Source organism: Botryllus schlosseri, chromosome 14 (genome assembly GCF_051294905.1).
Source record: "Botryllus schlosseri isolate E-star chromosome 14, Bs_hap1, whole genome shotgun sequence".
NCBI classification, from domain to species: domain Eukaryota; kingdom Metazoa; phylum Chordata; class Ascidiacea; order Stolidobranchia; family Styelidae; genus Botryllus; species Botryllus schlosseri.
This window is the reverse complement of record NC_137249.1, coordinates 16,283,403-16,299,444: the sequence shown is the minus strand read 5'-3', so window position 1 is coordinate 16,299,444 and position 16,042 is coordinate 16,283,403. Positions and strand designations below refer to the sequence as shown.

Genomic DNA, 16,042 nt, shown 5'->3' with positions numbered 1-16,042 from the left:
TAGTACCCCATTCACCAATGAATTGTTCGATGCTGGCCCAGCGGACGAAAATAATCTACCTAAGAGTTTTAGCATATGATCTACCAGGGCCGTAACTGCCTCACCCACACCCCCAATTGGGGGAGCTCGAAGAGGCCCAAGATTATTTCGTTGGTCCTTTATTGGAGGATATTTATTCAACTTTAAAAAATTTTTCGCGCTTCGCGCGATTTCATATCCCGGGAGATCGAGATTTAAATATCATCAGTTTAAAAAAATCCACATATTTTAGAGAAATAGGCATATCGGCGCTGTCCATGACCACGCATTAAACAGGATTTTGACTGTAAGATATCAGGTGGGCCACAGCACATTTTCAAACCGGAAAATGGGCCACGGCCAAGAAAGGGCTGAGAACCCCTGGCTTAGGATATTTAATATATATATGGTATGTAGCACATTGCATAAATTCATAACACATCAACGTACTGGCACTGGCAGTCATTGTCTCTTAGGCTTAAAAATAGCAGTATCCTATATTGCAATCGATATCAATCATCAAAATGCTGCAATGATTACCAACTACCGCTACAATACAACTATAGTATACTATTCACACCTAACTTAATGCTGCAATAAATATCACGCAGTCAATGTCCTGCAATGTCGAATTTTGTGTCATAAAATCATAGTTGACTACCAAATAACGGCTTCAATGTCGATCATTTTGACGCAAGGAGTTTACATAGTTCATGAATCAAAGACATCCAACATATTTGAATCCTTGCGCATCTCCATGACACTTGCGAACGTTTACAGCCCGAAAACAATAATATACTGTATCCGAAATACGGCTACGTTAACGACGGATTTCTGCGTAATTCTCACGATATCATTCTATGTGCTTTGTACAGGATTGACATCTAGCATAGGTAAATCTCTGATGACTTCTACAACAAATTTCCGAAACGCTTACAACCAGAAATCAACAGTACACTATGCGATATTTAGCACTGAAGCAGGTGCGCGAGAAAGTAGCTTGCTAACCAATTTGTTGTTGCTATGCGTATCTAGTCACGTGATCGAAGTCCTGCAAAAGGCCTATTCTAACGACTAGAACTCGAGAGATTGCGTAAGCCTAACTGGAAAGGTCAACGAGTTCGGACACATACGCAATTGTTATCTCATAGATTGGGCCTGTCATATTGAATCCAAAACATCATTTTGAATGGTCTTTGAAGAACTAAGGATAACAGTATAGAATGTAAACATTTACATTCTATAATAGCAGCCTCGGAACTTCGGTCTCGGAACAACATAGGACATTTTGGCCTTGAAACTGGAGACTGTGACACAACACATACGGTAGGGTTGTTCAGAATTGACCGACTTTCAAAAAGTCTAGGTTTTCAGTCCGTTTCCCATGCCTTATACCTTAAAAACAAATTCTGGCTACTTTTTTTTGTAATTCATCTGCTGCATCCGTGTGCATTTTGCCGTTTTTTCATGCACCAAAAAAATTCTTCTGAATTTGGGGATTCCCCCGTTGCGAGTGACTCGAGAGCAATCGCATGTGTTCTCATTGACGTGAAGCGGATGTTCTAGCGTTGATGACGCGCTAGGCACGGCAGTGAAATGGGGATCATTGATTACTCAGGTGTTTTGCTGCTTTGTTGTTGAAGAACTGTGTTTACGATTGAGGTGCAGGACTTACCAGGTAGCTTTTTGGCTCATGCTGTTAGCGGATTAGTGATTATAGTATTGTAGCAGTATTGAATTATTCGGTCTAATGGACCTGATACTCTTTCTTGTCTACTGGGATAGAAAACAAAGCTTGTAAATGTCTTTTCCAGTGACCGTGGAAAACAGCCAATCGGTTGCTCTGAATTTTATGTTATTTCCTAAGATAGCAATATACTGGTCGGAGTATTTCCAATTTAGGAATCATTATCTTCCAGAATCAATAACTGGATCTAATCCGACTATTCTTGCTCAAGTTGTGCAGTATGTGTTTGACCTTAGAGAACTGAAATGTTTCCAACTATTCTTTGTTGCTTGACTGAGTTGATGTATATTTATTTTTCTAGGATTAGCTCTAGTGCGAAATGTCTAAAAAAAATGAAAATTGCCATCTAGTGATATAGTATCAAAGAAAACTAGAAGATCACGGTCGCAGACACAGCATTTCCTAGCTGGGCCATCTGAGGAAACATTACGAGATCGAAGCTGCTTACTCTTAGGAAAGTTATGCAGTATGTGTTACACCTAAGAGAGCATTCATATGCGAAAAATGAACCAGTAAAGTTACACATCCAGGACGGAGATGAAGTACGGTAATAGGTCTTTGGTTCCTGGCTGCCACAAAGACCATCACACAAGTCAATGCTATTGAAAGATTAGAGACAGTGTGAAAACAGAAACCAAATGGCTGTCACTAAAGGAAACTGCAGGCCAGCAATATGTATCAAGAAAACAAAGTCACTTTTAAGCCAAGTTGATGAAGCGATGACGACAATTGAAGCAAGTACACTTCTCTCCGACGATAAGAAACATGAATACAAAACATTTTATTAGGATCAAAGTGGTCCGTGATTAGCAACTATTGGTGGCAAAGATTCAGTGTTGAAAGTGAAAACCATGCAACAAAAGAGACGGACCATGAGTGCACCAGAGAGTGCACCAGCTTCAAGTAGCGAAGGTGAATTTACAGAGAGCTCATCTATATCTTCGCAGGTAGCTGACACTTCCCACAGCAGTGATTTTGAAGTGGCGCAGTCGACATCGGGTCATTCCTTTAACTTTGTGACTCTAAAAGCGCCTGTAAACCTGTTCAACGACAAAGACATATGCCAGGTTTCTGATCGCTTGAAAGTCAGCGATAATGCTGCTACCATGATAACTGCAGCACTGATTAAAGCTTGCGATGGTGACCCTAATGACTTTCATCTTTCAAGATCTGGAACCTATCAACGACGCATTGCAAATCGTTTTAAAATTTCTGAGTCGATTGTTGAAAAAATAGCAAACGATCCACCAAAGCACATCTCATTGCACTGGAATGGAAAGCTCACTAGGAGTCGTTTAGGAGAGCAATTTGAGGCCTTGGCAGTGCTGGCATCTTCTGCGTGTTCCAACGCATTTGAGAAGGGCAAACTTCTTGGCATTCGAACTCTTGATAGTGCTACAGGAAATTACGGGCTGATCCGTCATTTGAACTGCTGGAACTTTATTATCTAACAAAAATGTCAGAGCTCTTGTGTTTGACACAACATCCTCAAACAATGGAAAAAATAAAGGTGCTGTTCTGGTACTTGAAGAATTGATAAGCCGGAAAGTTTTCTACAGTGCTTGTCGCCATCATATTCATGAACTAGTCATCCGGGAGATCTGGAAGTGAAGTGAAGGCCCTGAAAACACAGATTTTAATAATTTCCAAGAAGTGGAAAGATATTGATCAATTAAGAAGCTCTAAAACACTTCAGTTTGATGAAGGCAGCGGATTGGCGATGAAAGCTGATGAAGCAAAGCAAGAAACAATTCCACTGATTAAGCCATATAATGGAAAGCAGAAAGAATTCTTGATAAGAGATGAATACAGAGACTGTGCAACAGGCGCCTTGGTGATTTTCGATGACCAATATGTTGATAATCGTTTTCGCAAGCCTGGTGCTACTAATAGCACTGGATCGACGAGTCAAGTGCTGTACTGTCAAAAATGTTCATGTGGAGTGGGCAAATGGGCTATTCTGAAGAGTTCATTAGAAAGTTGGTATGAACAAATATTGCCCAGTTTTATGTCTCAGCTTGAAAACTGGTATTGCATGTGATGCACAGAGTAATGATCTCAAATTCCTTCATGACATGACGGACTTTACATCATGCGATTTCGCAGTTGCTGATGTGGCATATAAAAAGATATGAAAACATCATTGGCATCTCACCGAGGAAACGGTGGTATCTACAATGTTCTCGGCTAAACCAAAGATTCCTGACAAACTGAAGGAAGCGATGGCTGCTAAATTGCTGCAAATGCCAATTCTTGAACAATTTCGCAGATGTGTACCTCTGAGTCTAATCTCTGACTCTGTCTCTGAGTCAATGAGTATGGTTGATTTAATTGGACCGGAATCGTGGTGTCTATTCGATGCTATACATACTGAACATGATTAGTTGGGTCTTCCAGTTTCGGAATGGCATACTGATCCGCATTTTGTGACTGCTTAAGAATTTGTGAGTACCGTAGTGTTGAAGTAGTTAAAGACGCAGCAGAGCGTTTGGTAAAATTGAATACCGACTTTGATGCTTTAAAAACAGATGACAAAGAACAGCGGGCGAGCCTCTTACAAGCAGTGGGAGATCACGGGAACAGATATGCCGATTTCTCTAAAGCAACCATTTCATCCACCTGATTTAAGTAGTATTTGCCAAGTTGATCTATTTCTTTTCCTTATTGTTTCGTTTCCTGTGAACTATGTGATGTTTAAATGTGGCTGTGAGTGAATGATACATTCACAGTTGTATTCTTGCACATGGTGATCCCGGAAATTGATTGGACAATCTCGGGTAGGGTTGAGGAGTGTAGGATATGTGATCCAACAAAATGACTATCAGTCTCAGGCAGTTTTGAGGAGTTCTAAGGGAGCGTGGGACATGAAATGGTGTTCTGAACCGGCAATACTTTCTATAGTAAGGTTATGCAGCACTCCAAACCGCAACAGCTGCATAAACCCAGCTTATATATGACGTTTACTAGCCTAGTCCGAATGGCGACACACAAATTTTAGGGGAATCCCCTATTTTTAGCCGATTTTCTTCCAGCTCAAAATGCACACGGATGCAAGGGATGAATTACGAAAAAAAGTAGCTAGAATATGTTTTTATGGTATAAGGCATGGGAATCGGACTGAAAACCACGACTTTTTGAAAGTCGGTCAATTCTGAACAACCCTAACATACGGCTTATTGCTGCGAAATCGCCGTTGGAGAATATATTAATCAATAAATACATACATGAATGAAAGCCATATCCCATATCCCGATAATCATCACGTCTCTGCATGCCTTAGAATTACTTAGTTTTGATGTAGTCTATCCTTGCACACATGCAATAATAGATATTGCGAAATCCAGCCCCCGGCTAAGACCCTTGACGTGGTGAAAGATAGATAATAATAATAATAATATGTGCCACAACCAAAATGAAACTGTGGCACATCTCATTTCCGGCTGTGGTGCACTTGCAGCTACCGAATACACATGGAGACACAATAGGATTGGATCTTGAATTATGCAAACATTTTAACATCACCACTTCGACAAAAAATTGGTACGATTACAGCCCAGCACCAGTGACAGAAAACGACCAGGTAAAAATTCTGTGTGATGTACCGGTTATAACTGACCGCGAAATCAGAAGCAACCGCCCGGATATGATCATCAAACTAAAAAAGAAAAGAGAATGCTTGTTCATTGAACTGGCTGTCCCAGCTGATCACAATATACAACAAAAAGAATCAGAAAAGCAGTCCAAATACGCAGAGCTCAAAATGGAATGTGAGAAAATGTGGCGATGCAAAATAAACATTGTACCGATAGTCATTGGCGCTACAGGGGTCGTAAGCAAAAAACTCATGAGACATATCCGACAGATTCCGGGTAACGTTCGATTCGACATGATCCAAAAGATCACGTTATTGGTCAGTGTGCATATTCTTCGGAAGGCGCTGAATGCACCACTGGACTAAAATTATATTAGTGAATCACAGCATCATTTCTAAACGTAAGACCTTAGTAGCTTTCACACTCTATTTAACGTCCACTTGCGAATGAATATAACTTTATTAGTTACACGAGCTTTCGGAGCGCTGCTCCTTCATCAGGTGTCAAAGCGAAAGTAACGCAAAAAGAGCAACGCAAAAATATTTTCAATTTGAACATATGCATATTATGACATCATAGGGAATGAGAAATTCTAGATACTGAAGTCGCGTACTCTATGACGTCATAGACACAAATATCAAGTTTTGATTTGAAATGCAAATAGTGAGTTGTGTGCCTAAAATCGGATTGGATAAGGTGTTTATATGCTAATTTGAAAAGAACAAAAAGTGCTAAGTCAAGCATTCATGGTGTATTGAGACATACATCCTCTATCTATATTCAGCCCTTGTCGGAAAGTATCAAATTTGTCGATATATTTTTGTTCTGTAGCCTTGCGGAGAGTAGCGTCTTCCATGTTCCCGACCAATACATTGATAGTCATGTCGCTCTCCGAGTGCCCAGCGGAAGAAAAATGATCACCGACAGGCCGTAAATAGTACACTGTTACATGACATCATCGAGAAGTAGTCTCATGGCCCTTTTCGGTATGGTACACCGTCAAAATTAATGCGAACAGACCGAATTTTGCGTGAAATTCACTGAGGAATATGCTGATCAAGTGATCAGCTGGTAGCCGCCATCGAAATCGAAATAGCTATCGCGCTTGACAGGGGGTTGTAAGCAAATGGCTTGAAGGCCACAATTTCACGGTGAAATTGACATTGGAGAATATAATATCAAAGTAAATATTTGAATGCAAACTTAGAATGATACCATCAACTCATCACCTATCTCAGTATGAAACACAGTTAACGTTACCACCGATACACCGGCTTCTGCGTGAAATAATCCGCAATGCGTTGTAGGCTAAAGTGTCAGATCAGAGCACATCTCTACCATACTCGACCTTGATAACGAAATTACTGCCCTAATCATCGAGCGTCAACCTTGAGACTTGGCACAGCGTTCGATACTAAAATCAAGACATACCGTGCAAAAGCTTATGACGGATCTAGGTAAGGAGCATCGTTAAAATCAATAGAGACCAATACCGGCTTTGCGTAAAATATGTTAGCGATAAATGACGAGTCAGCTCTCACTCGACTTGGGAAACGAAATTACCACTAACATAGTTCAGTGACAAACTTAAAACTTGGTACAGCGTCCGACACTAACATTAAGACTTACCGTGCCAAATGTCATAACCGATCTCAGTATTGAACATCGTCAAAATCAATGGATACCAATACCGGCTTTTGAGTAAAATCTGTTTGCGATACATGACGGATCAGCACACTCTCAACTTTGGAACCAGACTTACTACCCTAAACTTTAAGTAGAAGCCCTGAAACTTGGGGCAGTGTTAAATACCATCATCACGACATGACATACCAAGTTTCAACAGTTTTCATGCTGTGAAACACCATCAAAATCGACCTATACCAGCAAAGGTCGATTAAAAGCATATGACGGTAACCGAGTTCAGATATAGATACGATTGTTACATCACACCTTAGGGGCACAGACCTATTGTGCCCCGGTTGCTCGGTAATTTTATGAATAGGAGAGAGTAAATCGCCGTTTCTTTATTGTGCGCGGCTTTGAGAGAATAGACAGTGAAAGCTTGTTATGAGCGCTACCGGGGCATGCCCCGGCTAGGCATTCGCAAAGCGAAAACACAGAAGAGAATTCGACTTTCGCAGAGACTTCCCTAAATATGTGTTATGTTCTAGATCAGGGGTCACCAACACGCGGCCCGCGGGCCGCATGCGGCCCGCGAGGTCATATTTTGCGGCCCGCGGCCCGATTTGGAGAAATTTCGGAAGAATGCTCAGCGAACCATTTCGAAATGCTGAAATTGATTTCAGTTTAAACATATTGTTGTTGTTGTTCAAGGTAAGCCATTCTACTGCGCCCAATATCACTATTCCTTCGGTTCGGCATGGTAATATCCTTCTATGGAGGAATAATTTGCTGATATGAATGCGCATATTGCCTTCGCGTGCAATGGCCAACCACTGTCAAGATCGGGAGGCTTGATAAACGACTTCGGGCTCTACAAGAGACCATTGCTTTACGAGTAGATAATTTTCCAGCAAATAGGCTACCTTGTCTATAACTAACCCCAATATCGATTCTTTAATCCTGGGGCAGCCAATCTACGGCAGCAGAAGAAAAATTATGCGGCCGTCGACACTCAATTCAATTAGGATGTGTTGGCGGCTGTCAATATTATGCAAATTGAATTTACGAATTGACTCCCTAATTAATGAGAGGTTTGAATTGTTCTTGAAATTTTCTTAGCGCTGCGCGCGCGTCAGTGCGAGTTGATTTTTTATATTAATATAGCAGTGTCCATTGTAATCTGAGTCCCACAGTACAGATGCGAACAACAGAGAAAAATTATGTGCCCCATAAAGAAATACCAATTTTTAATCGTGATCTCCTCAACCCGAATTAATTTTTTTTTTGGTAGGCCTGCGTTTGGGCGAATCCAATATATTTCCACTATAACGACAATTCTAATGGGAGGTCAAGAAATAGCCGCATGCAACATAGGAGACTAATGAGAATTGGCCCACCCAAAGATGCACCACAGCATTAATAACTTCTCTAAGTTTTTGAAGAAACCCCCTGCATAAGCTCTACCGGCGAATCTGATCACATGGGCTGAGAAAAGATGAATTTTGATAGTAATGTGTGAAACAATGCTAATAATACAATGACGAAATCCCCTCATAAACATGAAAAAATAGCGCGCTTCGCGCGACTACAGTATACAAATCCCTGTTGCCCATCTTCACAACATGACTATACTCACGATCTCGGTGCCCATAGTAAGCCGATATGAGTAAATAGATTTGTCCGGAGTGTACCAGCAATGGACATGGTGAGTTTAACGTAGATATTTGGCCCCAGCTTGTTTATTATCACCATGCACCGGAATGCTGCCGCGGGCTACATGAGTAATCGAAATGCGGCCGTGAATAGCAAAAAGGTTGGCCACTAATGTTTTGGTTGCTACAAAGTGTTGTCAGGTATCGTGCGCAGCTCATAGTTCAAAATATAATGGAATTGATCAGCCTGATTTTTTTTTGTATTTGTGTTTGTTCAATCAAATATTATTCATTTAGTGGTGACTGGTGACTATGCCCATCTCCCATGTAAGAGAGCACAGCATTGTACTTACGTAGAGTTATCACACGTGATTGATAAGCTGCGTTGGCTATGTTAATTTCGATATTGAAGTCATGCGGCCCGCGGCCTCTGGGAATTTTGAAAAGTGGCCCGCGACGCATTTTGAGTTGGCGACCCCTGTTCTAGATCTTGTTCGAACAATAACTCAATGCGACGAGGTTGCAATAAGGAATCAGTATATTATCAGCAGTATAACTTTACGGCAGGCGACACGATCCAGAGTTCAGTTAAATGAAAGACCACGAGACAACAGAACACAGGGTATAAATACAAAGCACGACACACGAGGAAATAATGATTGGCGGTATACTAATCCTAGACAAATACGAAACAAACGATACCAACGTAAAATGCACGAACATAACAATATGGGCATTTACAAGCGGTATATATAGATTGCTGTGCGTCTATAAATGGTAAAGAATTGTTATTGAACAGAATTTTAGGTGGGGCAATGCCCCAGTTGCCCTATAGGACGAGCCGCCACTGCGAAACTGATAAAATTTAGCATGGCAGAACAGAACGATGCCGTGCCCTCTGTAGTCACTACCAGCATTAGGTGCAACCTACCTACCCAATCTATGTGCAACCTACCTTCAATGTTTTATTTCTATTTTCAAACAAGTTTGGGGAAATTTGTCGGAAATGTTAAAGACTCAACAACTGGAATGCGGATTCAAACTTGGCGTAAGACATACCATATGTAATTATGTATACTATTAGATCACGGAAGGGCAACTCATGCTGTAGATGGGAATTTGTGCGGCCGTCGACAACTAATTCAATTGGTATGTGTTGGCATCCGTCGACATGCAAATTAAAATTACGAATTCACTCCCAAATTTTTGAGAGATTTTAATTAATCTTGAAATTTTCTTCACACCCCGCGCAATTCAACATAACTTAATTTTTCGATATTATTAGTAGCGTCCTTCTCACTCTGACCCGGAATCGGAATCGTGTGCTCCTCGCGAAAGAAATTTGTTTATGGTACATTTGGGCTATTTTAATATATTTCCACTACCGATACAATCGACAATCCTGATCGGGGGTCAAGAAATAACAGCATGCAACCAATTGACTTATAGCATTTGGCCCACCCGAAGATGCATTATCATTTATAACTTGCCCTAAATTTTCAAAAGCTCTCCCTCAATGAACTCTACCGGTGTATCTGATCGCATGGGCTAAGAGAGGATAAATATTTGTAAATAATATGTGATACTGCTATACTATTAATTACGGAATTCATTCGTGAATCTGATAAATCCCAGCATCTATTCATAACATTGCGACTGGCGATTTCGGTACGTACAAAAGGCTTTTGTTAAAAGTATAATAGTCCGGACTCCAGAGTTCACCGGCAATGGATATGGACAGATTAACATAGGTATTTCGCATCCATTACGGCTATGCCCTGGAATGCGGCCTTAGGCTACATAAGTAATCGAAATGGGCCGTGGTTAGCAAAAAGGTTGCCTACCTCTGTATTAGATGATGTGCTCTTTTTGACATGACGAAAAGTGTAGGGGGGTCAGGGGGCGCAATATTTTCGACCATCACCAAGGGGGGTGCATGTCCAAAAAGGTTGAGAACCACTGGTCTAGATCGAAACCAATACCTCCTAAATCATAATGTGATTAAAGTGTGGATTTCTATAACGTATGAAAAAGCAACGTGGTTAAAATTATGAAAATTTGCATACTTCAGGCATATGTCGTAAAACGAAAACTTGACAAGATAGAAGAAACCAGAGGCATTTTTTGGAATCAGCACAACAAAACTGGCCTAAATCAGATCCAAATTCAAAGTCAACTAATTTTTCGTTCAAAATTGTTGCCCAGTGTTATCTTATCTCATCTATGCTTGATGCTTGAAGTCATTATAGATAACTAGTAGGTTAGTTATTTACAATGATGTATACAATCATTAGGGTTACCTTATTACGTCATTTTTTTAAGAGGATTTGTCCTCTTTTTTGACTTTTTTGAAAGTGTCCTCGGAGGACGCCCTTTTGTATTCTTTTTTGAGAATTTAGGTCATATTTATAGAAAAGTGCGACTGATAAGCCGTAAATCAGCACCGAAGTGACGCGCCGGCGGGTATTTCGGGAGCTGGGTGGGAAATTGACTTTTTTTTTTAGTCAACCACCTGAAAATGTGGAGTAGAAAACCGTATTTGGCGCTGACCTCTTTTTTTCTAAGTCTGAAAATTCTGAAAAAGTGTCCTCTTTTCCGATTTCCAAAATATGGTAACCCTGTATATAATCATAGCCTATGATACAATCATACATATCGTTGGTTATCTATAAAGTCATCGAAAATGATCTAACTTCATCCGACCGTGGCGATTCTGCGGGCTGACCACCATCGGAGAACAAGAAACAGCTGTATTATTTTGTAGCGATAGTTAGTCATTGAGATAATGATGAAAACAGCCCGTTAGACGTTAGGTTGAATTTATTAGTTGAGTGGTATCGCATTCGCGTAGCTGTCATTGCTTAATCAGTGGGAGATCAAACCTAAACCGTCCGTATATACGTACGTCGTAAGGCGTATAGTATAGCCTACATCTTAAGAAATTTTGCCGTATATATGTTTGGTACTGGGACACTGTATAAAATCTTGAACATCAACTATCATACCTTGTTTATTGAAGGTATAAAAGTTTTTCGTACCGGTATTATTGAATTATTCAAGCATAATCCACGGGACCACGGCAACTTCGAATGGAATCAAAATCACCATCAAAGGTTGATGGTCCACTTCCATGAATGTCAGAATGTGGAATGTTATTTTGCTAGCCATTATTGTACCGATAGCTCAACTCTTGATTCCGAGTTTAGGCAATTTCGATTGAATCAGTGGTAGTGTCAGCTGTCAGCCCGAGTTGGAATCCCGGTACGTTTTGCTTTGCGACTTTGCGTAATATATTTGTTGTGCCCAGACGGTTCCTAATATCACAGCTGTGTGTTGTGAGTAATGTATTTGGTGTGCGCGAGACACCGATTCCATATTGGCTATCATCCAGTATTTTGAGATTGCCAGAGGAGTTTTTGAACTCTACCTCTCCTGTACCTGAATCATGCCTCCCATCTTCTCTTCTTATCTGTTTAATCATATTTAGTAGCTTTGATTTGAGTGTGCATCACTCCTTTTAGCGCTTTATAATTTTTTTTTATCAGTACATCTTACAGTTGTAGCCCAAGCAGCTTTACCAAATTGTATCGCAATTCTAATTTTATTTCGATGAAACGATGAAATTACCATTAAAAATGACTCCGACTCTGACTTGGTAGAGTTGATCAGCGAATGACTCGAGACTCGGAAGGCCAAGACAGGCATTTAGTTGGTAATTTAGAAGAATAGTAAGCTACCACATTGATATTTTTCATCAGTATAAGCTACCCGTATTTGTAAAATAAGGCCAGAAACTCTGGAAAGTTAGGAAAATTATTATTGCGAGGGGTTCAATATCAACCAAACCGAGTTATGAAAAAGTGAGTAGACCAAGACTTGAACTCGAAAAGGAACAGGGAACACAATGACTTGGACATAGAGACTCGGGTCAACACTTGACTCGGACTGAAACCTTTGAACTCTGACTTGACTCGGTGGTGAATTGAAAATGGCCCGACTTGACTCTACACACAAAAAAATCTGGTAGATTTACAAAGAAATTTCTGTAAATTTTACAACGAATTACCGGTCGCAGCTAATAGCAGCGTGTAGTTTGTCATTTTACATTTTGATATGTAATATTACATTAATTTAGCTGCTAAGTCAAGTTACCAGAATTTCTTCGCAAGGTTACTGACAGTTACTCGTTACGGCATTTTAACTAGCTATTGGCAAAATTGATTAGCTTCCAAGCCCCAGCAACCAGTGGATACGTGGAAGTGCATGTCACTGTGATATCATTCTCGTTGCGATTTGACCTGATTCAACCTCGTTCGCGAGACAGGATTAGGTCACACGGAACTGATTGACCCTAGTACCAATTTCGGTATAGTGCATAGTTGGGTGCAAGAAGCAGCTGACAATGTAGTTACACCATATACATTATATTATAAGGCTATGGCTACACGGTCGGTCTCGGCGGTTAGATTTGTTGTAACAGATAGGGCTAATGAGTTACAAAAATCAGTTTAGGATATATAATCTTATTCCTGAAACTAGAAATATCAGCACAGCAGCAGGCTCAGTTGACCATTTCTTAATGGCGGACACGGCGACCTATAATAGGTTACCTTATGTTGCGCGTTGCAGGTTATTCTGAGATTCGTAGTAAACAACCAACAGTCAACTGTGACATCACAAATAGCGTCTGGTTAGGTAAGTAAGTAGGGAACCACACGTGGAGCAATAAATATCAATATATACGAAATTAGATGCAAAAGAAAGGGACTATAGGTGTTGATAGATGTTTCTGTTTGAAAAACCAACCAGGATTGAACATTATAACGTGGACAGTAAACATTATTGGTGGCATATGTGAGCGGATGAATATCACTTATTTCAAAGTCGTCTGCGTGTCGAGCCGAGTAGCCGACTGGTCGGTCATTAATATTGAGCTTTGGGCATGCAAAGGCTGACGGTGCGAAGCTTGTGACTTGTGATTGAAGAAAGTAGAGACTTTCGTTGAAGATTGTCAGGACTGATGAATGGGATGCGCATCGTAAAAGGTACAGTAGCCTACTGTATAGTATTTGTTACCGTGAATATCTACGACTGTGCACACCACCCGGATGACTTTGGTTTCATGATTTAAATATTTCAGTCGCCCCATTCTCAGTTCTATTTTGGGATATTAGTCGACTTGTATAATGACCTGCGACACCACATACTCTGCCGCGGAGTAGTTAAAACTGTTAGCTTGTTATTGACATTTATCGGGTCATAGCTTGGATATGTTTTCATCCACTGCTCGATATGTTTGGCTCACATGCCGCATTAAATGAGGCACCTTTTCTTTCAATACATTGATCATTTAAGTCATGAATCTCTGCTATATCATGTTAAATGAGGAGTCGTCAACTCACAATGTACCAGTACCGGTACTTCAAAACTTGTTATATTTTTGTTAGCCTATTTGTCTTAGTCTTTATAAGTCATGTCTAGGTTAGCAACTTGGCTTAGTATAGCGACTTACGCGTGAATTATTTTTAGTGGAACTGCAAGATACCAGTCACACAGAAGGAATGAAGACGAGAAAAAGAAACAATTGGAAGTTTATCCGGCGTTGGAATTAATTCACCTTTTCTTGGGACCACTCGTGCTATATTTGCATGCCTCCTAAACAAGAATTATACCTCCAGCAGCAATACTTTTTCATCGTGAATCATGAATGAATATACAGTTGTCCTAATGTCGTCTTGAGGGCGTGAAGAAACTTTTGCGGTATTTTGGCATCGCGTTGCTTTGGGATAGGTATGGATGTAGGCTGAGACGTGAATTTACAAGCTGGCATGTAATCTGATTTACAAGGACAGCATGTAGGGTTGTAGGTAGGTAGGTAGGTAGGTAAGGCGGTAAAATTACAGTCTCGGTGGTAAATGTACACAGAAGAGAATGTAGATTGAATATACCAGAGGTGACTGTAACATTACAGTCTGGCATGTAAAGTTAGATTACCGGACGGTTGTAAGTTGAATTTACATTGAGTGACGGTAATGTTATATTACTGCCAAGTGGCTGGCCACCCTGCTTCCAGACATTTCGCGGTAAATCGAGGTAAATTTTTTTTTGTGTGTAGTCTAGAATGGAATTAGGATCTTATAACTTGTTTACAACCCTGGTTTTATGTAATCTTCATTTAGTTGTTCTTCGTCTTCATTCACTAATTTGTCCACCTGAGTTGAGTAGGCTATCGTTTCTACTGTAAATTGAGATTATTTATATTGTACCTGCATTTGTGAAGTGATCGGTGTTTCCCTCCTCGAATGTTTGATCTGCATCTGGTGCTAATAGCAATATTGCCAATACTAAAACTATTTGTCAATAATATTGATATATGAACTTACGTGTTTGTGGATGTGTTTTTTGTTCCTGCCAGTGACAATTGCAACAAATTTAGTACCCATATTTTCCCAACAATTTTATCATCACGACCCAATTTCCAATTGGAAAATGTTCCGTGCGCCTCTAAATATATGAAACTAATTGCTAAAAAGGTCAATACCATCATGACCCCTAGAATATAGGCAAACAACCCCCAGGATGAAAACCACTGTTCTACAGTAACTGAATCAGGGGTTTGTGTAAAGCCAATTAAAATCTTAGGGAATAGGCTAATAAACTGAGTATGTAATTCCTCGATTTATGGTAAATCCATTGATTGATCATCGAGAGAACATTTTCCTGTTCTGACAACCTTGGTGAGCAAAATCATCAGCATCCAATGAGTATTAGCATGATAAGAACGTAAGACATGAATGAACACATGTTGAATGAAAAACATGCAGTCAACTTAACTGGAATTACGCAAGCAAGCACCTGTCATTGTCTTCATTTCAAAATCAATAAATGCTTTCTATTTTCTTAGGATAACCTATGCTTGTTGCTTGATATTCCAAGAATATATTCAAATGCTATGATATTTCAACTGTAGCAGTGGCATTCCTTCTATCCGACTTGATATCAACGTTAATAATGGAAGGCAAAACAAAGTCCCTCGTACATATTGACGGTATGACGTGCTCGTCATGTACGGACACAATTGAAAGGCTAGTTGGTGCATTGGATGGAGTCAGTGATGTCCAGGTAATTTGAGAGTTATGCTAACCATTCGATCAATGTTGTCAATTGTAGGTATCTCATATATTGATGCGTAATGCTTGACTGAGCTCCTGATTATTCAGTAATAGAGTTGACAAACATGTGTTTTTGAGAAGGTTCATCATTCATTGAATAATGAATAATTCTTGATAACCGGAATCTTTATAAAAATGTAGATCGATGTGAAAATGGAATTTGGCGATGGCATTGTGTTGTGTACTAAATGTGGCTTCCTGCGTAGTCCAGATGGTTCATGTCAGCTAACATAT

The 16,042-nt window shown here is 40.1% G+C and overlaps 1 protein-coding gene across 1 annotated transcript in view; it reads left to right on the top strand.

The window, feature by feature from the left end:
• Window positions 1–15,536: 15,536 nt before the first annotated feature.
• LOC145456414 (copper-transporting ATPase 2-like) overlaps window positions 15,537–16,042 on the top strand; it is a 26,888-nt gene continuing 26,382 nt past the window's right edge. The window contains exon 1 of the mRNA XM_080334528.1: window positions 15,537–15,758. Coding sequence (XP_080190654.1) covers window positions 15,648–15,758 — 111 coding nt within the window. The 5' untranslated portion in view covers window positions 15,537–15,647. The remainder of the gene's footprint in view (window positions 15,759–16,042) is intronic.